Source organism: Podarcis raffonei, chromosome 15, assembly GCF_027172205.1.
Source record: "Podarcis raffonei isolate rPodRaf1 chromosome 15, rPodRaf1.pri, whole genome shotgun sequence".
In the NCBI taxonomy this organism is placed as follows: domain Eukaryota; kingdom Metazoa; phylum Chordata; class Lepidosauria; order Squamata; family Lacertidae; genus Podarcis; species Podarcis raffonei.
In genome coordinates this window covers 4,081,570-4,107,088 of record NC_070616.1, presented here as the reverse complement: position 1 = coordinate 4,107,088, position 25,519 = coordinate 4,081,570, and the positions used below count along the sequence as shown (strand labels likewise).

The window sequence follows — 25,519 nt, the reverse complement described above, 5'->3', positions numbered from 1 at the left end:
CAAGGAGGAAGCATTCACACTCTCTCCACTCCAGTGTTAGAAACTGAGATATGAAAGCTAGGAGCTAAATGGCACCACCTTAAACCTAGGTTATGGGAGCAACAACGGAATGTGTAGGTGCGCTTTTTGATAACAAGAATACAAAGCTGAAAATGAATAAACTGCAGCTAAAATATTATGTTCATTTTTCACAAGGTCTAGTCCTTCCCCTGCCCACCCCCTAATATTCTTAAGAGGGTCTCTTCTCCAGTCTTCAGAGAGCAGCTGGAAGTGGGGAAGCAGAAAAACGTCCTCCTTTCCTTCCACTTTGCAGTTTTAATCTGAAATCTTAGGTGCAGTACGGCACCCAGAGCTCAGAAACTGCTCACACTAATGAAATTCCCTGTCGCAAAATGTGCCTAGAACAATGGGAGTTTCAAACACTGCTCCATCCCAGCGCCCACAAAATGCATGTTGATTCAGCAGGGAACATAAGCACCAGACTTAGGTAGATAATCCATGCTGGGAATCAAAATACAGTGGTACCTCAGGTTACATACACTTCAGGTTACATATGCTTCAGGTTACAGACTCCGCTAACCCAGAAATATTACCTCGGGTTAAGAACTTTGCTTCAAGATGAGAACAGAGATTGTGCTCCAGCGGTGTGGCAGCAGCAGGAGGCCCCATTGGCTAAAGTGGTGCTTCAGGTTAAGAACAGTTTCAGGTTAAGAACGGACCTCCGGAACGAATTAAGTTCTTAACCCGAGGTACCGCCGTAGTCCCATTTTTTGCTTCCAGTGCTTTGAAACATGTAGTGAAACTAAGTAGTCCTGCTTGTAGATTTAGTTTATATTTATTTAGCAGCTGCTTCAACCAAGGGGTATTACAGAAATAAAACTATGGCATATAAAAGCACAGAAACAAAAAGTTGTTGTTTTAAAAAAATCTCACCGTCTTAGAGGCAACATTTTAATTGAGAAATTTGGATGGATTCATTAGTTAAACTAATTCAATTTAAACTAATTCAGATGCAAAGATTTGAGCAGGTAGTTTAGGTGCTGCAAAAATCCATAGCTTCCCACTATGTAAATAAGCTGTGATGAGCCCTGAGCTTGTGCACTCCACTCTCCCTTTCTCTTCTGCATATTTGAAGATTGGAAGCTTCCACTTTTCATTTTAATGGAGCCACCATGATATTTTACCTTGAGGAAACTGTGGTTGTTTAAAGTATTGTTTTGATATTTAAAGATGTATACCCTACTTTGCATTTTTAAAGACCTATGAACCAATGTGGGTACAATATTTGAAATGGATACAGTTTACACTATGATAAATATTCCACACCTTCATCCAGCTTGCTGCACTAAAAGCTGTCTATGGATGAAAATCTTTGAATCAGATATGACTGCTGCCTGTGGCAACCCGTCATGTCCTTTTTAATCTCCTTTGCACTTCACTTTCTTGTCCATTTCCCTGGTTCCAAACAAGAAAATGACTGCAAGTTTCAAATATACCATTGCACAATCTGCCCAGAGAGATTATAAAAGGGGAAAAGCATAGAGCAGGGGTAGTCAGCCTTTTTATACCTACCGCCCACTAATGCATCTTTCTTGATGGTATAATTTCTTTACCGCCCACCAGTGCTGCAGTAACATGTGCCGTAGAACCCCCTACTGCCCACCTGGAATCCTGAAACTCCCACTGGTGGGCAGTAGGGACCAGGTTGACTACCCCTGACATAGAGGATTCCAGCTGCCCTATAAAAACGCTTAGTGCATTCATTTAACATAGGGAGCAATGGAATGACATGGTATCATTACTTGAAGCTACTGGTGCACCAGATAAGCCAAATAGCAGCAGAGTACAGAATAATCATTAACCTCTCCCATGTCATACAGTTATTTTTCCCATGAGGTATAAAGAATTGTGACTCCCCACAACACTCTGAAAGACGCAGAAAAGCCCTAAGGTTAAAGACAACAATATGTTCACACAACCAACTTAAACACCAGTAAAAACACAGCCTTTAGTTTTTAGAAGCTGTTACAGCAGTTCATAAAACCAGAATGGAACATTAAAGCAATTTCTAAGCTGAAATACAATGGCAGAGGAAGTCTTTCATTGATCAGAAAGCAATCGCCTTTGTTTGTATAATGACGACATTGTCCTAACCTGTCATCTCTCAAAAATATTAGTGCCACAGGTCTTCCAAACAGAAATATTGTACAGATCCTGTTAGGCACTCTAATAAAGGCAAAATGAAACTGCATTTTGGGCCAATCCATATAAAGCAATAGGCATCATAATAGAACAAAATCCCACTGTGCAGCAAACTAATCACAACAATGCTGCATATTATGAATAAAGAACAAATGGACCAACTGAGTGTTAAACAGATTCTGCCACTGAAAATTAGCAGAGGATGGGCAAGATATGAATTTAACTAATAAATAAACAAAACAAAGATTTACAAATAAGACATTGACAAGGGTTTCTTCCCATTTGGGAACAACAATGACCCAAGAGTTAAATGGAACTGGGACTACTTGGAAAGTGAATAAACAGAGCAGTGACTGGAATATATTCATGCATTACATTTCACTCATAATCACCCACTGTTTCAGTGAGGCTGCAATCCTACACACAACCTATAATAAGTCCTGTTGAACTAAATGAGGCTTCATTCTGAGTATACATTCATAGGATTATACTGTAAGCAACCATGGACAAGTTATTACTGCAGGCTGAGGGCACCTCTGGCCCACCAGACCTCCGCATTTGGCCCACAAAGCTGTTTTGGCTCACCTGCCCTAGTCATTATGTGACATCAGTTGTGGGGAAGGTAAAGATGCCAGCTGCTTGTCAGGCACTTGGGAACCACTGCATAAGAGACTTTGCCAGGTGTCAATCATGTGGTGTTATTATGACATCAGATGATTGACAGAGGCGTTCAAAATTTGCCAGGTGCCAAGCAAATTTTGCACCTGGCTATCGGCCACCTGTGACCAAGTGAAGATGCGCAGGTGCCAAGATGGCACCTGACATCTCTACCATCTGAAGGTGCATGCTGGGGATTTTTGGATCTTGACTGTTTTCACACACTAGCAACACATCCTGTAGAATTTTATCTGTTATATTTTATCTGCATATTTAGAATGAATTTTAGGAACCAAAAAGTCGTACTGAAGAATGTGACTTTCAAGACACCTGGGCCAAAATGGCAACTAGGCATTCTGTTTTGGCGACTGTAACCCTGGTTTAAGGAGATCTTTGGCACTTAGCTTTTATATTTGAGTTTCTAACACTGATTGACAGGTGAGGTGTCCTGCCCACCTGAGTGGGTGGGGAGATAGGCCAAAAAGGTCCCACACTCCTGGACTATTGTCTTATGCCATCTGAGACAGCAACTTACTCAGCACAGAGCATGAAAAAGAAGAATGAACTCGTGTTACTTGTATGCCTTCTGTCACATTCATAACTGATTTATTTTTTTCCTTACAATTCAAGTCTGGGGAAGTTTTCTGCACAGCTGTATCAATCAATCCAATCAATTTGAATCCAAAGAAGTATTTTTCAGAAAGAGAGTAGTATCAGTGGTGAACAGTTCTATTATTATTAACAATAACTAGTTGCTTTACTCATAATAACGTCCAAAAGTGACTAACACATTAGAAATCCTAAAGCCAATTACAATAAACACAATAAATAAAAGCATCAACACTGAACAAATCAAAACAAAAAACACATTCCTGCAAATGACAATGCAGGAGGAAGATGGTGTGATTCTGAATCAATCAGGAATGCAAGCCTAAAAACAAAAAGCACTAAAGCATTTCATCCATGCAAAATAAAACCAGATAGATATTTTAGTAATTTTAGTTCATATGTACTTCTTACACCTGCTCAATGTAGTATTGAAGATAACTTCACTGATTAAGAACTGCCAGATCATATATAAATATCAATCCCATAATAGGAAAGCAGAAGTATGTCAAAAACAACATATCTTGTCCTCTCAGCCCCAGGCAATGCATAGCAGACCCCAACAACATAGAGACCAAGAGAACAAGCATTTTATCAAGAATTCCAAGCTTGGAAGAATCATACCACAGCAGCATGCACCGATAGTTTAATTAAATTTGGCCCCATACCAGAGAAAGATACATGATACATAATCTTTGGTAATCAGTGTGTAACATGAATTATTGTGCAGTGCAACTGCTATTTGTGTGGCAAGCCTCACTATATACCCTCAATAAGAGCAGAGGCCAGAAACCTGTCTTTTATCAATGTGTTTCCTTGCTCTGAAAATAGGAAGGAGTATCCTATTCCTTGAAGCTGCAGCCTGGACCAATATAATACTGCATTAATCACCCCTTTTCCAGGATCTCTGAGCAGATGAGTTTAACTGCAGCAAATGACAGCCTTTCTCAGTGTGATCATAGGCACCACATTGTAAGTGGGACTCCCAGTTGTGACAAACTACCCAAGATCATACCTAGTGCCACACGTAATCCCCAAAAATCTCTCCTCCTGGAAATCAACACATGAAAGAGGTTCATGAGACATGCCTCCTCACATGGGCGTAGCAAGGAGGGGGCAGGGGCGCAGCTGCCCCCCCATCAAGTAAAACAATAGAAATACTTAACCACCTGACCAATCACATTGGTTCTGCCCCCCCCCAACATGGGCTACACCCATGCCCCCCACCTTTTAAATTATTTATCCTAGCAATAAACAAGTATGAATGCTGCCTTGGGATACATTTGGAAAAAGCAGGGATTGGTCGTGTGTCCCTTTAGGGCCGGAACTTGTGTTCCTCAGCTATTGTTTAGGAACATAGAAGGGAAAAGACTCCTTTCACCCACCAGCCAATTCTTACCCTTTGTGTATCAGCCCTCACTTCCTGCTCTAGATTCAAGGTTCTGAGTGCATTCAGTAAGCCTTCCTTGGGAGGTACAGAAAGTTGCTAAGCATTCTTCAAGAGTCATGAAGAGTGCCATTTTCTTCCTTTTCAATCAGTTCAATAGAAATGGAAAAGGGGCACCATGGGATGCAAATTTTCACCCACACAGTACAACTGACACTTGCAAGTGTTCTCAGCAATTGTGGCTATCTACCAGTTGTAGGAGTCATGCAGTGGGCCCAACTAGTTCTTTCATGACATGGAGCCCAATATGATAAATTTCAGAAACATTTGTCTAAAGGCTAGAGAGAGATGTTGCAACTTGCCACTAAAACACATAAAGACCCAACATAATAATTCTAGTTACTTAAAAAAAAATCAGTCTAATGGCTTTCTGCCAAAATGATTGTTTATTTTATTACATTTTTAGCCTACTCTTCCTGTAGATACCTCAGAAGAACACACAAAGAGTTCTCTCCCTCCTACCCATTACAACAATCCTGTAAGTTAGGCTAAGAGGTGTCTCCCCCAAGGTCACCCAGGGAACATTATGGCTGAGTGAGTACTTGAACCCAGGTTCCGATTAGTTCAGAAGAAGACTTTTGCCTAAGCATGTACTCCCTTTGCTCTTCCCTTTCTGGCAAGAGCACACTTTATTTGCCCAATAACAAATGCTGGAAATGTAATGAAACTGAAGGTACTTTCTATCACCTTTGGTGGACGTGCCCAAGGACTAAGGCTTTCTGGGAAACGATATATAATGAAATTAAGAAGGTGCTTAAGTGCACCTTTCACAAAAAACCAGAGGCTTTTCTCCTGGGCATAGTAGGCCAATTGGTGTCAAAGAAAGACAGGACGTTCTTTATGTATGCTACAACAGCAGCAAGAGTTCTACTAGCAAAGTATTGGAAGACACAAGAACTACCCACGCTGGAAGAGTGGCAGACGAAGGTGATTGAATATATGGGACTAGCAGAGATGACGAGCAGAATCCGTGCCCAAGGGAAAGAGACGGTGGAGGAAGACTGGAAGAAATTTAAATTTTATCTTAAAAACTCTTGCAAAATTATTGAGTGTTAAAATGTCATGGGTAAAGCATAGCAGATTTGCAGTGATAAATGATCGGACGAGGAAAGAAAAGGGTTAAAGAAAGGAATTTATAAGTAATTCAGACCAGGGGTTGCTGAAAAAAGTTTAAAACAGGGATGCAGAAAAGGGAGGCATGGGGAAGTCGTGGAAATTGGGTATACGAAAAAATTTATGAAACTATACATGTTTATATGTTTGTTTGTCAGTGTTTGTTGTTTGTATTGTCTTATATTATATGTTGAAAAACCAATAAAAATTTTATTAAAAAAAAATGGCAAGAGCACACTTTAATTCTCTAGCTTGCAAAGGCTTTTATGTAGCCTTCCAACAATGTCATTTTTGCTCTTGTGCTCATTTATGACATGTTATTGTATTTTGTTACATATTGTATTTTGTTTTATCATCTTTGGGGGCCTTTGGGCCAAACAGTAGTATATGAAAATGTTGCAGTGGTAGTAGTAGTAGTAGTAGTAGTAGTAGTAGTAATAATAATAATAATAATAATAGGTTGTGCCCAACTCAGTTCTATTCAGACTGAAATTAATGGACCTGTTAGCTATGTCCATTAATTTCAAAGGATCTACTCTGAGCATGACCAATATATGATACAAGCTAATACAAAACAATTGTAATATAGTAAATAAAAATTAGACTTAGCACACCCCTCTTCCCTTTCTGATAGTCTGAATGCAATTAGTAAGCCTGTCAGTTAAGTTTTATCCTCATTTTTAAATATATAGTTTAAATGAACTGTTAATTATTAAACTGTAGAAAGTATGGCATATAAATAAACTGACTACTGTATAACTAACTGTTCAGTTAACCTCAGTTTCTTGCTTCATAGATTTCAGAAAACTATGGCTACCAGCTTCAGAACAAGCCAGGATCCTAAACTAACTTTAAACCCTGGTTTAGAACTTGGTTTGTTCTGAGGCTGGGAACCATATAACTACCATACCACATTCATTAGACTATTTCACCTTCCACTTTTGATAAAAGCTGCCTTTTTATATATTAAAAAAGCCTGCCTGCAAGAAAGTATACTTCTTGAGTTGTAACATGCAATTAAATAAAAGCTGGTGTTAGAACATGTAATTAAAAGTCTGAATAAGGAAAAGTAATGTTCAAACTATAATATTCTTTACATCTCATCAGTCATGGGAAAAATTATAAAGTAGGAGTAAAAGTCTTCATCGATTACCCAATGCAATGAATCAATCAACTCGTTAATGGCAAATTAAAATATAGACTTTTAATTACGTCTAGATAAGAGCTATCCCCTTGCTAACAAACTGTGTTGTAAATCAGGATGAGCCATTTCCCTGTGGCAGGCAGATGCCAACAACAGTTGGCAAAGGGGCTGATTCAGAGCTTAACCCCATTCTGGGTGGGTGGTGGTTACAGCCCCTCACAGTCCTGCCACCATTCCCAGGCAGCCAGATCGTCCAGGGCCAGGTGGATGTTAACGTCCACCCCAGCTGGTCATATCACAGGACACAAATGTCCACCAAATCTCCTAGTTCAAATCACCCAATCACTGGACCCTTAGTAGGCGGAGCCTTGCTGGTCAGACATTCCAACTCGGTCCATCAGCAACAATAAAAACTAACATCAACGACCCTCAGTGTGGTTGACAGAAAAGCCAACTTTTCACTCTACAACCAATAAGGCTAGAAATCTAGGGCTGCTTCACACACAAGACTCTACTCAGTTGCATCAACATGTGAAGAACATGGACAACAACCATCTCCCCTTTTCAAGCTGACATAATGACAAAAACCCCCAAAAAACCTGAAGTTGCCCCTACTGAGAGAATGGATCCTTCCTAAAGTTTCTCCTAAAATATACAATTTTTGACAATTTAAAAAATAAGTTCTGGTTTAGAACTATTAAAGAACTTGAAAAGTTACAGAAGAGGGCAACTATATTGATCAAGGGGGCTGGAAAAACTTCCCTGTGAGGAAAGACTAATGCATTTGGGGCATTTTCAATTGTTTAAAGAAGTTGACCAAAAGGGGCTGGTAATTTTATAAAATTACACATAGTATGAAGAATGTGTAGCAGTCAAGCATAGTTGGTAATAAGGTTTGGATCAAGATTATTTGGACTTAATTCCATGTGATCGCCAAAATATATCACACATATCATACTAATCTTTTCTGATTGTTCCAAATTTGGTAAAATTAATGACGAACTAGTTTTCCATAAACTGAACATGGTTCTGACCACAGTTGCCATCTTAACTTACACAAATGCAAGAAGATGCCTCAACTTTGTTCAAATTATTATTAATATTTATTAAATCATATACCGCCCTTCATTCAATGATCACAGTGTGATTTACAGTAGAAATACACAAAAATCCATAATAACAAAACAAACAATAACACCCTACACACACACAGTTTAAAAGGCAATATACCTGCTGCCCCATAAATTTGGTTTTGGCAACTAGTTGGGAAAGCTTCAAATATACTGTTAGAAGAGCAACAAAATAATTTTTCTTAACCTTCAAGATGGTGCCAGGTAACTTCTTGTGCTAGGGTACAGCATTAGATCATAGACCGAGGGGACAGGTTGTAATATACATGTTGGATCCTATCTTATAAAGCCATTTTCATAAAGCAGCAGGCTCCAAAGGGTTGCACTTATTTTGCTTCTATGGAGCAAAAACAATAAGCCCTCATCTCAGTGCTTATAAGTAACAACATTTGACTATCAAGGCCAGCTATTAAACATCCTACTCCTTGGTAGGATGCTTAAGACAGGTTGCCTTGAGAGACAATTTCATTCTTCCCACTGTGGAACTTTTGTCTGTGTGTCATCAGACAGCACCATCTGTCTCTGGCAACAATTCAGAAGGCAAACGTCATTCTGTCAGAGAACAATTATTCTTCTCTATGCTCAATTCTGAACACAACAAGAATTCCACAAATTAATGCAAATCTGTACGTCCTTCTCATGGAAAAATAGCACTTGGTGTTCTCTCAGTCACTACCCAGCGGGGATATTCATTTCATCTTTCTAACAGAAATACAAGACTCCTGGAGAAAAATATAATTAAATGGCTTAAGTATCTGAATCTATTTAAATATTTGTATTACTTTTTAATTCTTAGCTAACCTTCTGCAGAATATTCCAGATTTTAGAAAACATATGAAACTCATTTTGAAGGTTCAATCCTCAGCATTTCCAGGTAGGGCAAGACTCCTGAGGAAAGACTCCTGAGAATATTGAGAGTCTTGGCAGTCAAGAGTAAACAAAACTAAGCTAGATGAAGCAATGGTCTAACTTTGTATAAAGAAGCTTCCTATGTTCCTAAGTTACCAGCTAGTCAGAACAGTAGCAAAGAGAAGCATCCATGGAGTAGACTGAGTCAACAGGGGGAGACATTTATCACACCTGTACCCTGCCCTCAAGGCAGTATGCACCCCATTTTGTACTAACTATAGCCCCAGAAGCTGCTTGCTATATTTTGACCTAGCTTTACAGAAAAAATAATCTCAGGTGAAAGACTACAAGCAGTTTACTAAAGACATAAACACACCCCAAACATCACCTCTTAAATGCAAGCATAGTTGTCTCTGAAGTGGGAACAGCATCTAGTTCCGCAATCTTAGATCTGCTTCTTACTATAAAGCTTTATGAACAGCAGAACTTCCAGTGAATCTGAACTTCCCAAACAGCATAACACTTACATTGCAAAGTATATGCCATAACATAGTATTGGGTAAACTGAAAATACATTCCCAGAAGCTCTAGAAACTGAATAGGTCGTATCTGTGGAAGACATAGGCAAATACTAGTCAACAATAATACAGTGGTACCTCTGGTTACATACTTAATTTGTTCCGAAGGTCCATTCTTAACCTGAAACTGTTCTTAACCTGAAGCACCACTTTAGCTAATGGGGCCTCTTCTCTTGCTGCTGCCGCTGTGCGGCCATGCGATTTCTGTTCTCATCCTGAAGCAAAGTTCTTAACCCGAGGTACTATTTCTGGGTTAGCGGAGTCTGTAACCTGAAGCGTATGTAACCCGAGGTACCACTGTACTTAAGAAGAGGCATCATCAACAGGATTCATTCTCTCTCTCTCTCTCTCTCTCTCTGTGTGTGTGTGTGTGTGTGTGTGTGAGAGAGAGAGAGAGAGAGAGAGAGAGAGAGAGAGAACCAAACTCTAGAACACCCACAGTGTTGAGCTTTTGCCCCAAAGTTCTACTACAGAAGACAACAGAATCTGTGTCTTCAAAGGATGAAAACGGAAGGAATAAATAATGCTGGTTTTCATTAACCTCAGCTTTACAGGCTTTTGGCATAACCTAATAAGATTTGCAAATAACATTCTAGCTGTAACAGTCTGGCCAAACCAAAACATTTCTGTGCTAATCTATTTCAGGCAGTAAAGATCCTTGTCAGTTTCATTTTCTCACTCCCAGCATCTCCTCACAGTGTTAATTGGTGCTTTTGGCATTGCAGTATCAAGTTAAAGGAAATAGCCCCAGTCTGGATAATCTAATTTGCTACAGAAAAGATGCTGTTACTACTAGAGCATCAAAGCTTTTTCCACACCCAAACTGCAAAGTGCTTAGTCTGAAGAGCAAGATGAGGACATGTGAAATGGATGCTTTGTCTCTCCAGGAACATTCTCCAACATTCTAAGAACATGATCCATTCATAAAAGATGTTACTTTTCTACCACTTATGTAATTACTATTCTTGTAAAAGTGTCAGTGTGTTTTATCTTCACTCCCATTTCTGCCCTGTGGTTGATTCTTCCAATGAAAACCATTCAGATGAAGGTGAGTAGCTGGTTAGACCATCACAACTGTCTGCACCAAAGTCTATCAAATTCCAGCTTTTCTGAATCAAAGATAAAAGATTCACACAAAACCTTATGTGTTTGCAAGTTCTGAGATTGAGGCTTTCCTTTAATCTTAATAGTAGTTTGGTCATAAAATATACCTATTTTCTTTTAAATTACAATAAAATAGCCCACAATAAAAATATTAGCTGTGTTTTTCCACTGCTTTTCCTTATACCTTTCCTATCTTTACCTTACTTAAACTTCTACAACTTTCACTTAACAAAATTTTGTAGCTCTCACTACACTGCCTTCAACATCTGAGAACCTATTGTCCTAGCTTCTTTATCAGACTTTCAGCCTTTAGCTACATACATTCGTTATTGTCAATGCACTTCGTTCTCCATTTGCTGGTGGATCATTATTCATGGATTGATATTCTAAAGCAATCCCCACTCCTTCAGGTTTTCCATTACTTTCCTCCATTTCTGTAAAAATGACATTTTCTACATGCCAGTATCTATTTTGTGAACAAATGTCTCACTATATAGAGTTGTTTAAAATGTCATCTCTTGCTGTTGTTTTTGGCTCCTCTTTTCTGAACATTCTTTCCCTTTCAACAGCGAAACTTTCACTCCCAATTCAGGTTTGTTACATGCACGCTACGACTTTTTACTGTTAACTTTTTTTTTACCCTATCATACACAGGAGATCTATGATGTGTTGCTGAGGCATGAGTTTAGGAAGTTGTCTTTCCCTACATGTCTCACACACACAGAGGGACCCTCCTGCTTCCCCTTCCTATTGCCTCTACCCCTACGGTCTTCCCTTTTCCACTTGCCTCCTGTTCCAAACTAGTTCATTTGCTGCCCGTCTCCAACTTCGCTACTTTCTCCCATATGCTTTTACGTCTCTCCCAATCTCCTTCCCTCCCTAAACCCACCCTTGGCTTTCAAACAAGCCCAGAATGCCACCATCTTTAGATGTCCCCTCTTCAACTACAGTCCCATCTCCTTTCTTTCTTTTCAATTGCTTTCATTTCCTTCAACAGAGGGCCATGCAGATCTGCATCCCAATTTTAAAACAGCACCCCCTTTTCTTTCCTTAGAGAAAAAAAGTCTCATTATTCAAGCAGTGGCTAATTTACCACCTCTTGGACAATAGCTCATTTCTGAGCTAGCAGTGCTCCTGTTTACACCACTGAAAGGTTTTGTGTTTGCTTCTATTGCTGGCAAAGCATTTGGGACATTCTGCTCACAAACTGTGCCAGACGATAATCTGCCAAAGCTGTTGCTTTCCTCCAAGTCTCAGGACCATTTTCTTTTACCAGGGCCTCTAAGTCTTCTATTGGACCTGAATGAACAGTTCTAAATCATATGCTTCAGTAACCCAGATTTTTTTTTAAAAAAAACCTTTTCTTTTTGGCCTTCTGGTTTATCCATCTGTTTAAGGTCCTCCTACAGAAAGTATTCAGAGACTCATTTAGTTACCTGGGGAGTGCTACAGGCATACAAAACCTTTCCCAGTAAACAGTATTAATGGATGTCGTCTATAAACTGGAAAAAAACCACATTGATTAGAAAATTAACTTCGGGTGCATCAATTTCTCTACAGAAACAACATCTCTAGGTAGCATGCAAAGCTACTGACCCTAACTGGTCTCCCTAAATTGAGAATCTAGCCACTCAACTAGCAAACAACTCATGCGTCTGTGGTGGTCATGCGTCTGTGGTGGTTGGGGCCAGAGGCAAAACTAGGCCAAACAATGAATGTAAAATTTACCTTTGAACCATAAGCTCATTTTAGACACACACATCCCTATCCTTCATCCAGGCAAGTAGAGGCATTATCAAAGTTCAAGGACATATTCCACCAAGGCAAAAACCCTCAAGGAAGGTGCAAAGTAGAGCTGGTGAGGTATGTGGCCTGGGGAGAGAAACAGTGGCTGAAGTGGTGTCATCTGGCAAAATTCTGAAGGGACTAAAGTCCCCCCCCCTTCACACAACTGAAAGGAGTCCTAAAGCTATTATGGGGTCACAATATGCTTTGCAGATCCATGGCAAAGGACTGTGGAAAGAAAAAAGACCAGAAACTTTTTGTTAAAAAAACCTAATCTCCAGCACCTAAGCCACAATACGTAGAGGACCATTCAGCACCTCTAGCCCATTGAATACATGTGTAGCTGGTTAATAATAATAATAATAATAATAATAATAATAATAATTCTGGGCGGCTTCCAGCATAATATTAAAATACAATGATTCATCCAATATTAAAAGCTTCCCTAAACAGGGCTACCTTCAGATGTCTTCTCAAAGTCTGATAGTTGTTTATTTCTTTGACATCTGATGGGAGGGCGTTCCACAGGGTGGGTGCCACTACCGAGAAGGCCCTCTGCCTGGTTCCCTGTAACTTCGCTTCTTACAGTGAGGGAACCGCCAGAAAGCCCACGGCGCTGGACCTCAGTAAGAAATTTGTGCCACCTTAGGAAATCCCTCCATTACATACCCTTAGAAATAGGTTAAATGCAGATTATGGGTTAAATACCAAATGCATCTAATAAGTGGGAAGAAAAATAAATTTATATAATAGTTAACTGCTAAGAACATTTGTGGGGGAGGGAAGCAGAGAGAGAAATGCCAGAAAAAATGTTACAGCTCTAAAACAAAGCAAATCAGGGTCTCATGGAGATAAAATGCTCTTGAGAGGGAAAGAGACAAAAGTAAATGAAAACATTAAGGAGTGGTTGAGTCTAAGAGAGGGACCTTAATTCCAGAAACAATTTTCAAATATCCATTCCTCTAACGTTTCTGGAGGTATAGGTAATGACTGATTTAGGCGTGTTTGATATGTGTGCAACTGCGCACATCATGGCAACCTGGAAGTGGCTGGAAAACGGGACAGAATAGGGAAAAGCAGGGTTAATTAATTAAGAGTATATAAAATCTGAATCTTAAATTATTCATAGCTGGGCTACATAACCGCTTCAACTGCAAGTCCTTCAAATAATACTACATTTTCTACATCCCTTCAGCTATAGGAACAAGTAGCAATATTAGCACTTATATGGCAAATATCAATTTAAATTCAGAATTTATATTGTGCGGAAGTGGTGTAATGATGTTATATGCCAAGCAAACTTTGTAATCCACTGCTATACAACTCTCCTCCTCCAGTAACACTCTCCATTATGAAAGCCACCCATTCTTTTAGCTTCCTGTTTAACCAGTTAGTGATCTGTAAGCAGCAATTTGAGGAGGTTCAATATTTTGTCAAAAGGAAAGCAGAAGGCTGCATTTGTATAATGTTGCTTCTCAATCTCTTCAGACTCCATGCTTATTTAACCCACAGATTATGCTCCTACTGGGCAGCTGCATTTAAACCTGTAGCTACTTCTCTGCCTAATCTTCTCCAACTGAGGTCATATATTTGTAGCAGATTGAGGGGACCTCCTATGCATCAACAACCCATCTACCATATATAAATGTCTGTCGAAATTTTAAAACAGATTTTTCATGTTAGCCCCTGGAACATCTTCAACTATAATTTTTGCAGACAGTTAGTTGACATGATTTATCTTATCCTTTCAATACAATGAAGCATTCCACCAGATAACACATCTGGGTTTAATCTCACTTATTCACTAGTACAATGTATAAAACAACCCTCCCATGAGCAAAAGACACCAGTCCAAGTGAAACAGGATGCCATTGGAACCAACTCAACAAGTCAAAGTAATAGTTTAATGTGCAGTAAAAACCCCAAGAGGCCACTACCTTGCTGAATATCTCAGCAAGTCTGGGTATGGTCAGTGCCTTAATGGGTGACCAAATGGGAATTACATGTACAGTGCTACCTCAGGTTAAGAACTTAATTCGTTCTGGAGGTCCGTTCTTAACCTGAAACTGTTCTTAACCTGAGGTACCACTTTAGCTAATGGGGCCTCCCGCCGCCGCGCGATTTCTGTTCTCATCCCGAACCAAAGTTCTTAACCCAAGGTACTATTTCTGGGTTAGTGGAGTCTGTAACCTGAAGCATCTGTAACCTGAAGCATCTGTAACCTGAAGCGTCTGTAACCCGAGGTACCACTGTACACCATACTGGGCTCCATGATTGAAGAACAGGCAGAATATAAATGTAAGGGGGGGGGACCCATAATAAATAAATCCTATACATATCTAGCCGGAAGGAAGCCAAACTGTTCAATGGGATTTACTCTCAGGTAAGTGTGTACAGAATTACAGCCTGCATTTCTTTTAATTCAGAATTTCACTAATCAGAGTTGGTTAGGATCTATAAGCTATTGAAGCTAAGTGCATGCAGCTTTCAAAACTGATGAACATAGTCAGAGCCTGAAAATATTGACCAATTCAGTCATTAGTTGCCTGCAGCTATGTTTTCCATCAAGTACAAATATAAGCAGAGCAACTATGCAATCTAGCTAACTTGTTCAGCTTCAATAGTAATTACTGAAATACTGAAGGGCAGCTCTCTTCTATATCTATCATTGTATAACACTGTTTGCTTCCCTATGAAGTGTCCTATTAAAAACTGTGTTCATGCATTTTGCTTTGTAATGACGTGAAGAGCAGAGCAACAATACTTTTGGCCAGTTACTAAGGATTTCTACATTTGTTTCATTAAGTAGGCATAGGCAAAGCAACTGCTCTTACCATACATTTAGCAGGTTTTTTTATTCAAAAAGTTGGAAAAGACTGGAAAAGAATTGGATCTATTGTTCAGACAGGCAAGATGTAATTGACATGCAGAGCTATTAATTTTATTTCAAGACACATCTCACACAGGTTCTTATTTAGGACTATAGACAGGAAGTCAGACAACAAGTGGGCACTTTGGGAGATAAGTTCAGCCCACAAGGAAATTATAATCTAAGGACAGAACATCTTGACATATCATCTATTTGAGCTCTTACTTCAAAGCACACATCTGTTTTCTCAATGACTTGATCTCTGGGAGAGGACACAATGATATGTAGATTTCTTGAACAAAAAGTTGTCCTTAAGGTTCTGTTGCTTTTGTTGACAGTAACATCTAGAAGATGTGCAGAATGTTTCAGGGATGAGCAGAATGAAAATCATTCATTCATTTGTTTGTTTGTCTGTTTTTAAAGAAGGAAGTCTAGGCAGCCCATGAAAAACACATTGTTGATGTTGGTAGCACTTTCTTCTATACTATATTTTGGCAAGTCAAGGGCAGCAAACCTCAGGCCCAAGGGTCAAATGGAGCCCTCTCCCAGGCTATTTCCTTTCTGTATTATCATCTAGTGCTTTTGGCTGGCTAGAATGTGTCCTTGAACTGTGATAATGCCTCCTGCATGCCTGGATGGAGAGGTGGTACACACTGAAACTTCTGAGTGGCTGGTCACATTCTTTGCTCTGCCTCTTGCCCACTCCTCACTGGCATGCAGTCTGTGTTAAGGTTGCACATGAGCCAATGCAGTTCCCCACCCTGTTAAAAATCATCCATAATTTATTATACAGGGAGCTACCTTAAATCTCAAATATATGATAGTTATTCTAATACATTCTAATTCATAAACAGCTTTGCTGACAAAGTTTAAATATATTCTATTAGCAACCAATGTGAAGTGATTTATTTTGCTTTCCAGTGCTAAGAATTTCTCTCTCTCTCTCTCTCTCTCTCTCTCTCTCTCTCTCTTACACATTAAGGCCTATTTCAAACATCACTTAAATTGCTTTTTAAAAATGTCTATACTAACAGGAACAAGAAGAGAAAAGGGAGGACACTTCAATTCTGAACCAAACTCTTTCATTCAGTGAGATGAAGGAGAGGAAAACACACAAAGAGCAAGGGAGCACAGAAGAAGCCACCATATTCTCCTGCCTTGGCTTTCTTGGCTCACATACATGTAATAGAGAAAGACAAGAACTTACATTTTCTTCCATGCTCTTAGTTGTCTGAATTACTTCCCCTTCAACACCCTGAATGCCCAATCCCTTTGTTTGTTTGTTTGTTTATATTTAATTTATGGGATATTCTAAATCAGGAAAATGTTCCTTCTGAATGGTGGGGAAATTCATTAACAGAAGCAAGGAAAGATTCTCACATTATAATTAAATGATTTAAAATGCATGTATGAGTCCAACCTCAAATGCATATAACTGATATTAACTGTTTCATTGCTTAATAATGAAACAATGTCAGGCATGAGGAATCTATGGCCCTTCAGTAACTCTCATCATCCCTGACCATTTCCCATGCTGACTGAGGTCAGTAGAAGTCCAACATCATCTGGAGGGCCACAGTTTCCCCATTTCTGCTTTACATACTGTGTGACACTTCTAGAATCATAAAGTTGGAACAGCCCTTGGAGATTACCTAGTCCAACCTCCTGCTCAATGCAGGATATGAAGTACAGGATACAACTCCAGCATCCCTCACAGAGTCACCCAGCCCTGCTAAATACCTCCAGTGAAAGAGTGGTAAGCCTCCTCCTAAAGCAGTCTGTTCCAATGTCAGGCAGCTCCTACCACTGGAAGTTTTCTTCTAATGTTTAGCCAAAATCTTCACCCACTGGTTATAGTTTGCATTGCCCTCTGGCGCAACAGAGAACAGTTCAGCATCTTCTCCATGACAACCATTCTGTTATTTAAGGACCACTACCATGTCTCTTCTTAAATTGTCTCTTCTTTAGGATAAACATACTCAGCTCCCTCTAGTGTTTCTCAAAGGATTTTGTTTCCAGACCACTTCACCAGCCCAATTGCCCTCGACACACTCCATGTGATAGCTAGAACTGGACAGAGTACTCCAGACATGGCCTGATTAGCACTAAAAGCACATCTGGAACTATAACTATATAAAACATGGATAGCATAAATGAAATTCAGAAACAGGATTTGCAGGAACTGGAAAATTAATGGAAATGAGCAGCACCTCTCCAGAGGATTAAAATTATGACATACTGCTACTGGTAACATAGTTTAGAAGTAAAACTACCTTTCAGTTTTATAAGCAGGCTGTCTGAGCAGAGGTTCTGTATTCCTTTTGCAAAAGTTAAGAAGCACCTTATTTTAAAATCTTAAAGAAATATCTGAAATAAATTTGAATATATTGGAGAGACACAGTGTGCAACCTTTTGCATTTGTTATTTTAAAATAAAAAAGGCATTTTGGCAATGTGATCTCATGTGACTAAACTGCTACCATACTGAAAAAAAACAATACTTTTTCTACAAAGCAGTTTGGGTAGAGGTAGATATGCGTATGTGCAAAAATACAAGCATTTTATTCTAAAGTTCCAGTTCTGCTGCCCTATTATTTCAGAGGTCACAAGTGAATACAAATAAGACTGCGTAATTGTAAAATTTCCTTTTCCCTTCTTTGGCAATAGAGTAACACCTTTTATTACAATTATCAGCTCAGTAACAAAGCTCCCCTGCGTGCTGTGCATATTTTCACAGGTTCATTTGTCTCCTGCAGCAGTTATCAGTCGTAAAAGGTTTCTTTGGAAGAAAAGGCCACTAACAACCATTCTTACTTCCAGTCTACAAAGCTAAAGCAGAAGCATAGCACAAAGCATGGGTAACTGATCTTAAGGTTTTAGTCTACAGGCTTTTCATGCTGGGAATAGATCCCATCTGCCTCCTGCTTTGTGCTCTAAATCTTGTACAAAGCATACCCGGAGAACAATCCTGTACAGCCCAGTATATGAAGTATTCCTAGCTACTGTAGCCAGCAATTCAAATACCCCTAAGGCTTGGAATAGCTTATCCTGAAGACTTCTGCTCGTGATGCTTTCAAGCTGACAAATATATTGCTTCTTTCTCCACATCCCCTATCCCATTACCTACTAACAATCAGCTGCTAAAATACTCATCCCTATTCTACGAGAGGCATGAGGTATCTTCCCTCCACAACACAGCCAAAATTTATGTTTTACTCTTATCTACCCATCCTTTAAGAATGGAAGCAGCAGAGAGCTAGAAGTGAGGAAAACATCCAGGGCACTCTCACTGTAGGACCCAATCCCACTCCAAGTTCTTCCTTCCCAAATTTCTCACCCTCAGGATGACTCATCAAATCAACCACCCACCCACATAAGATAGATAGATAGATAGATAGATAGATAGATTCTTTATTGTCATTACACACGTGCAACATTGCACAAGTGCAACGAAATTGGATGCCATCCCTTAAAAACAACAAAAGCAAAACAACAACAACAACCAACAAACCACATTCCAGCCACACCCACACCCATCAATCTCCCAGGTCACACTATCGAGTTACAGCATTCAAAAGGGCCACAGCTCTCGGGTAAAAACTGTTTTTCAGTCTATTTGTCCTTGACTTGATGTTTCTATATCTCCTGCCAGAAGGCAGTAGTGCAAACAGACTGTATCCCGGGTGAGATGAATCCTGCAGGATGTTGTTTGCTTTCCTAAGACAACGGGAACCGTACAATTCTTCCAAAGATGGGAGAGGTTGACCAATAATCCTTTGTGCTGTGGTTATGACCTTCTGGAGCACCTTCCTCTCCCTAGCTGTACAACTGGAGAACCAAGCACATAAGGCCCCCTACATCTTCTGTTGCATAACCCTTTCCAGCAGTCTAGCCACCTGATCATAAACCTTCCTGCAGCAAAGCATTCCTTCACATTCTATCAGTCCCATTATTTAGCTTCTTCATACCTCACACAAATCTAAGAGAGGTTTGAAGGAGATTTATATTTGGAAATGGCATGCAGGAAGGGGTTAAACCTATTTGTCTCACAGCATTTGGAGCACCCTGACCTGTTTAAAAGTTAAAGGAAGTTAAGAGATCCAATCACACAACTGTTTGGCCCTTAATGTCACCCCGTTTTGCTTAACTCCCTTGCCTATCCTTCTGTAGCCCTTCTGCTAACAGTCAGCTTGAAACCCAAGCCAATCATTCTCTCAATTCTCTTAGAAGCCTCCACTTCAATGTTTGCTGCCATCAGCCTTTCATTTACAATGCACACCATGCCCTCTCCTACCTTGCTCACTGAAATATAACCTTCCTCCCCAGTTTCTGATGCCAACTCCCCCCTTTATATTTTTAAAGAAGCCTCCTTGAGTTTCCCAACAATTGTCCTTCCCACTTCAACTCAAAGCTCACCTGTGATCAGCTCAAAACCTACAAGCCAAACCCAGGAACCTCTTTTCATTGCCAATGCATGGCCAAAGAATAGGTGACATAGTAAAAAACAAAGCACCTTTGAACTTAGAATACCCTTTCTTAGTCACAATTAATTAACTTTTGTTTATGTTTCTCTAAGAATCCATTTACAGTATTAGTGATTTAACAAAATAAAAATAGGCAACAGAATAGTCTGAAATAAAGCAGGTGGAAGAGTAAGGACAGAGTAAGGACAGCCTCCCCGCCCCCCATACACACACGACACACTTCCAGGCAAGCTTGAACTGCAAATGTCCATGTGCAATAAGAAGAATGACTGATCTTGTATGTGGTGGGTTAGAGAAAGATATGTTCACTCAGCACATGCACAGTGGCACTCTTTTTTTTGGACAGTCATTTGCATATTCTCAAACTGAGGTGGTATCTTCAAGTGAGGGGATGGGGACAAAATGATTATGGGCCTGAGCCCCAATTTAAATTAAACTTGTAGGGTCTCTGAGCTACATTCCATAGTTTCTGAAATAAGAAGCTGAGGACCAAACCTGCCTGCAATTTTATCTCTGACATAGAACCCTTGTCCTTTAATCTCAGAGGCGTATTAAGAGGATGGGAACAACACTCTACACATGCTTACAGGCAGTATCTCCTAAATCCCACAGCTAAGTAGAGACAATGCTGCCCCTCAAAAGCAAAATTCCAGTGGCGTGAACATGGATGAAGGGGAAGTAAAAAAGATTTCAAGGTTCAGCCCAGCAAGAACCCTAAGCCCTTGATTTCTAAGAGAAATGGTTCCAAGGACTCATGACAGCCTGAAATACACTCAAGCAAAAGTTTTGTTCTCCAGCCCTAGAGCAGCCTTCCTCAACCAGGGGCACCAGGTTGGGAAAGACTGTTCTAGGAGGGGGAAATGGAGGGGAGAGAAATGACACTCTGCACACATGGATTCACCCTCTTTTTCATCAGACATATATATGCCATGGCTGCTCTGGCACCTCTCAGAAACAAAATATTGCAATTGGTTTCTAGCTCAAATTAGCTCAGCAGGACCCCCAGAATTCAGCCCCTAGTTTCTAAAATGAGCATTTGTCAGATCTCAAAGTCACCCTCTTTGACACAAAAGTCTTGTTCTCTAATCCCAGAGACAGAAAGGGACGTAGGAGGAGGAGGAGAAAGTAGAGTAGGCTGAGGGAAATGACACATTCTGCACATATTTGGGGGCACACACACACACTCCTTTTTATAAAACAAGATCCTGGAGTTGGAAGAAAGATTCAGCATTCCTGGGGCATCTTTTTCCTTATCTGCATATTCCTGGCATTAGCTGGAAAAGGGGTCAATGGATAAAGGAAAGAACATTCTGGAGAGCAGGAGGGCAACCAATATACTTCTGGTCAGTGGTTTAGGGACCCCTTCCCCTAATCTGCAATTCAGAGCTGAGGTGGTAAGAGGATGGCATCTCTTCCAAAGAGAAGATCCTGGGACTCTCTGCACATGCTCAAGAGCACTCCTCCTTGTCGTCAACCTGAATATTCCATAGCTGAGCATGGGGCTTGGTGCACCTTCCAAGGAAGTGCCCCTGGGGATCTTAATACATGCTCAAAAGTACTGTTTCCCTCATAAGTCCACCTACTTCACAGCTGAACTGGGAAAGAAGAATGTGTCTTCCAAGAAGATACAGTTCTAGGACTAGAGAGTAGGAACCTTTAATGATTCACACACCTAGTCTGTGGCTGACCTGTGTCACTTAATCCAGGGTTGACCTTTTATTGTGTGTTGGATAACATTTGATCTTTCATTGTCTTATGGTGGCTATGTGTTCTTAAAACATAAACACACTCTGAAAATCATACTAAACGAGGTACGGGGAATAATAATACCATTGTTATTTTATTATGTAAGCTCTCATTTCTATCTTGCAAAATCAACATCCAGTAAATAAATCAACTGATTTGCCCTGTGGTGTTTTTTTTTGTACTCGGCAATAATAAGCAATATATAATATAGTATAATGATAAGAAAGTGTGGATGACAAACAGTAACCATGACAATAGGAATACTTTCTCTTATGATTATGCATGTCTTTGCTTGCAATGCATTCCATACAACTGTAATAAAGTAGTGGGGTGACAGCTTTGATAAACATCACCACCACCATAGCTATCAACACTTATTATTTTATTTATGCTAGTTTTAGCATGGGAACTTTTACAAAATGCACACAACCACCCTAGAATAAATTATGATAATTATTATCAATAATAATAATATTTTCCCCAGCATATCTTTTATAGGATTGTAATCATTATTTATTTATTCATTCATTCATTCATTCATTCATTCATTTTTATTAAAACAAAAACAAACCATTAGCCCCCTTCTCACAAACACATTTAAAAGGACATAGAATGTTAATCAGTGAAAAGTGTAGTTAAAGAAACCCGTTTTCACCTAATGCCCAAAGATAGGTAATGAAGGTGCCAGGCAAGACTTCCTGGAGAAGGCATTCCACAAACAGGGAGCCACTACAGAAAAGGCCCTTTCTCATATTCATAGAATTATAGAAGGGACCCGAGGGCCATCTAGAACCACCCCCTGCAATGCAGGAATCTCAACTAAAGCATCCATGACAGATGGTCATCCAACCTCTGCTTTAAAACCTCCAATGAAGGAGATTCCACCACCTCCAGAGGGAGACTTTTCCACTGTCGGACCTCTCATGGAGGAAGAACACGAAGAAGGGCCTTAGGTGTTGATCACAGGATCTGGGTCTGTTCATATGGAGTTTATATACACAATAAGAATAGTAGCAACATTTTTTCCAAGAGTGGTTATATTTTCATGTTAGTTTTTTGTAATGGATATAGTAATATTTTTCCTAGGATGGCTATGTTTTGTGAGGGTTTTTTTTGCAATGGGTCCCAACCTAAAACTATAATAACTAACATGTGAGTGGCAACACTGATAATGCTAACAATTATGGTAGTGGTAATAATGATAATGACAATAAGTTCAGGGGCTTTAATAATTCCATTTAGTTACAGTTTATTATGCCAAGACACCTTGCCTAGCAATAAACACTATAGGATTTTTTAAAAATCTGTTTAACCCATTTGTTCAAACTGCATTATTCTGAACTCAGTGTCTGATTTCTTTTTTGGTTGGGGGGGGGGAGAGAAAATTGTACATAACCATCACAGGTAAAATTGTTACTATACTTATTACAACACACACAACTATCCTAGGAATTGTTAATATTAATAGCAATTATCACCAATGATTATGATATTAATTATAGGGTGGTTACTTTTTTGGGAGTGGTAATAGATGGACTAACAACAATTTCCCCAATAATAGTTATGCTTTTTTGGGGGGTGGGGGTATATAATATGTACAGCGACAGCAATTTCTTCTAGGATGGTTATGTTTCTTGGGCAGCTGGTAAAAACTACAGCAACAATTTCCCCTTAGGATGGTTCTGCTTCTCTTTCGGGGTTGGGGGTGGCGTTTATAGGTACAGTAACAACAGTTTCCCCTAGAATGGTTATGCTTTTCAGGGGGCAAGGAGTATCAATAGGTATAGAAACATCTATTTATGCTAGAATTTCTGCTATTTCTACATCTATTTCTGCTGGAATCTGTTATGCTTTTGGGGGGGGGTGTTGAGGAGGTTATAGGTCCAGCAACAGCAGTTTCTCCTATGAAGGTTATGCATTTCGGGGGGTTGTGAATAGGTATGGAAACATCTCTTTCTCCTAGCACGGCTCTGCTTTTCGGAGGTTGCAGGGGGGCGATATGCAGCTTGTTCTGCTGGGGGGCTGACCTCTCTCTCCCCCCCCCCCCCACTCCCTTCCCTTCCTACTCACTACTTGTAGAGCTGCTGCAGGCAGAGGTCCAGGCACTCGCCCTCCACCTCCTCCTCGGTGATGTGCTCCGAGAGCGGCCGGGGCAGCGAGGGCAGCGGCGGCGGCGGCGGGCTGGCCGGCCGGGCGGGAGGCTGCGGCTGCGAAGCGGGCACTGCCGCCGGGGCCACAGCCGGAGGCAGCTCCTCCTCGGGCTGCGCTTCCCCGACGCGGCTGTCTCCGTCGCCGCCGGCTCCCTCCTCCTCGTTGTCGCCGACGGCAGCAGCATCGTCGCCTTCGTCCAGCGCCTCGTCGTCGGCTTCTTCTTCGCCTCCTCCCTCTTCCTCCGGCGGCGGCGGCGGCTCGCCGTCCCCTCCTCCTTCGCCACCTTCTTCTTCGTCTCCCCTCACGGCTTCTTCTTCGACCTCGACGGCTTCCTCAGCTTCCCGCCCCGCGTCGCCTTCTGCCCCGCCGCCGGACGGGGGCGACGGCTCGGCGCCGAAGGGTCCGCGGAACTCGCCCAGGAAAAGCTCCAGGAAGCGGCGGTAGGTCCGCTCCTCAACGCTCCACGCGCCGCCCGCGGCCATCGCCTCGCATGCCCGGCGGCAGCGGCGGAGGAACAGAAGCGAAAGAGGAGGAGGAGCAGGGGAAAAAGAGCGGCGGCGGCGGCGGCGGCGGCAGCGGCAGCGACAGCTTCCCTCAACACCGGCCTGCCCGCCCCTTCTCGCCTCCCTCGCTCACTCGCGAGCGCGCGCAGGCTCGCTCCTTTCGCTGTCTCTCGCGCTCCCCTCAGTCCGTTAGAGCTCGCGCGCTCCCGCCTTCCCTCCCTCGCGCTTCCCCTCCCACCTCGTGTGCGCGCTCACGGACACACAAGGCAGAAGGAAGCGCGCGCGAAGGAAAGAATAATAATAATAAAAAAAAATTGGCGGGGTTTACCAAGGCGCGCCGCCTCCGCTGCCGTTATTAGCCGTTAGCCTCTTGAGGTTTTGTTTTTTTTTTAAATGCCGGCGCGTGTATGTCTATGTGTGCGCGCTCGCGCACGCGCGAAGGGCGCCCTGAGGGAGACTCGAGCAACTTTCTTTTCGACGCCTGAAACCCACCATATCCCAGCAGGCTGAAGGCAAGGCAAGCCACGGTTGGGTTTTTTAATATTTGGGTGTGTGTGTGTATATATATATATATTTCGCAAGATTTATACGCCGCTTGATTGTAATGGAACCTCGAAGAAGAAAAGGAAAATAAAATTATCAGTTACGTGCCTTTGTCAGAAAAAGCCGCCAATTATCCGTTGAAAGCAGCTATTTAGAACATTCAGAAAAAATAATAATGATTAAAAGCAAGGATAAGCAAAAGAGCAGATGAAAACACATGCCGAAGTTCTGCATGTCTGGATAGGCTTGGCTGAAGAAAAATGTTTTTAGCGAATGCCAAAAAAGAGTACAGCAAAGGCACCTGCTTTGCTCTTTAATATTTCCTCTTATTTTAATCTTGCAAGATTTATATACTGTTTAATTTGTCATAAAATCAACCAGTTTGCAAGGAATATTGAAATTACTGTATAAAAAAGTTAAAAACAAGTGGTTGAAATGTCTTAAAAGATGATTATAATTAAGAGTGAGAGGAAAGAATAATTGCCACACACACGAAGAACAAGTTGTGAGTTCCTCACTTGCATTTTTATAAATCATTTATTGTGTCAACGCGAATAGAAGTTATTAATATTGCAGTTGTTGTATAAGGGATTATTATCATGACCGGAT

At 40.8% G+C, this 25,519-nt stretch overlaps 1 protein-coding gene across 2 annotated transcripts in view; it reads right to left on the bottom strand.

Annotated features, from left to right (window-relative positions):
- Positions 1 to 24,686, bottom strand: part of PPM1E (protein phosphatase, Mg2+/Mn2+ dependent 1E) — an 88,082-nt gene extending 63,396 nt beyond the window's left edge. The window contains exon 1 of one of the 2 annotated variants that reach the window (XM_053366884.1): positions 23,784 to 24,686. In XM_053366884.1, coding sequence (XP_053222859.1) covers positions 23,784 to 24,346 — 563 coding nt within the window. In that variant the 5' untranslated portion in view covers positions 24,347 to 24,686. Of the gene's footprint in view, positions 1 to 12,558; positions 12,585 to 23,783 lie in introns of those variants that run through there. The other variant, XM_053366885.1, reaches the window with a different exon arrangement.
- Positions 24,687 to 25,519: the final 833 nt, after the last annotated feature.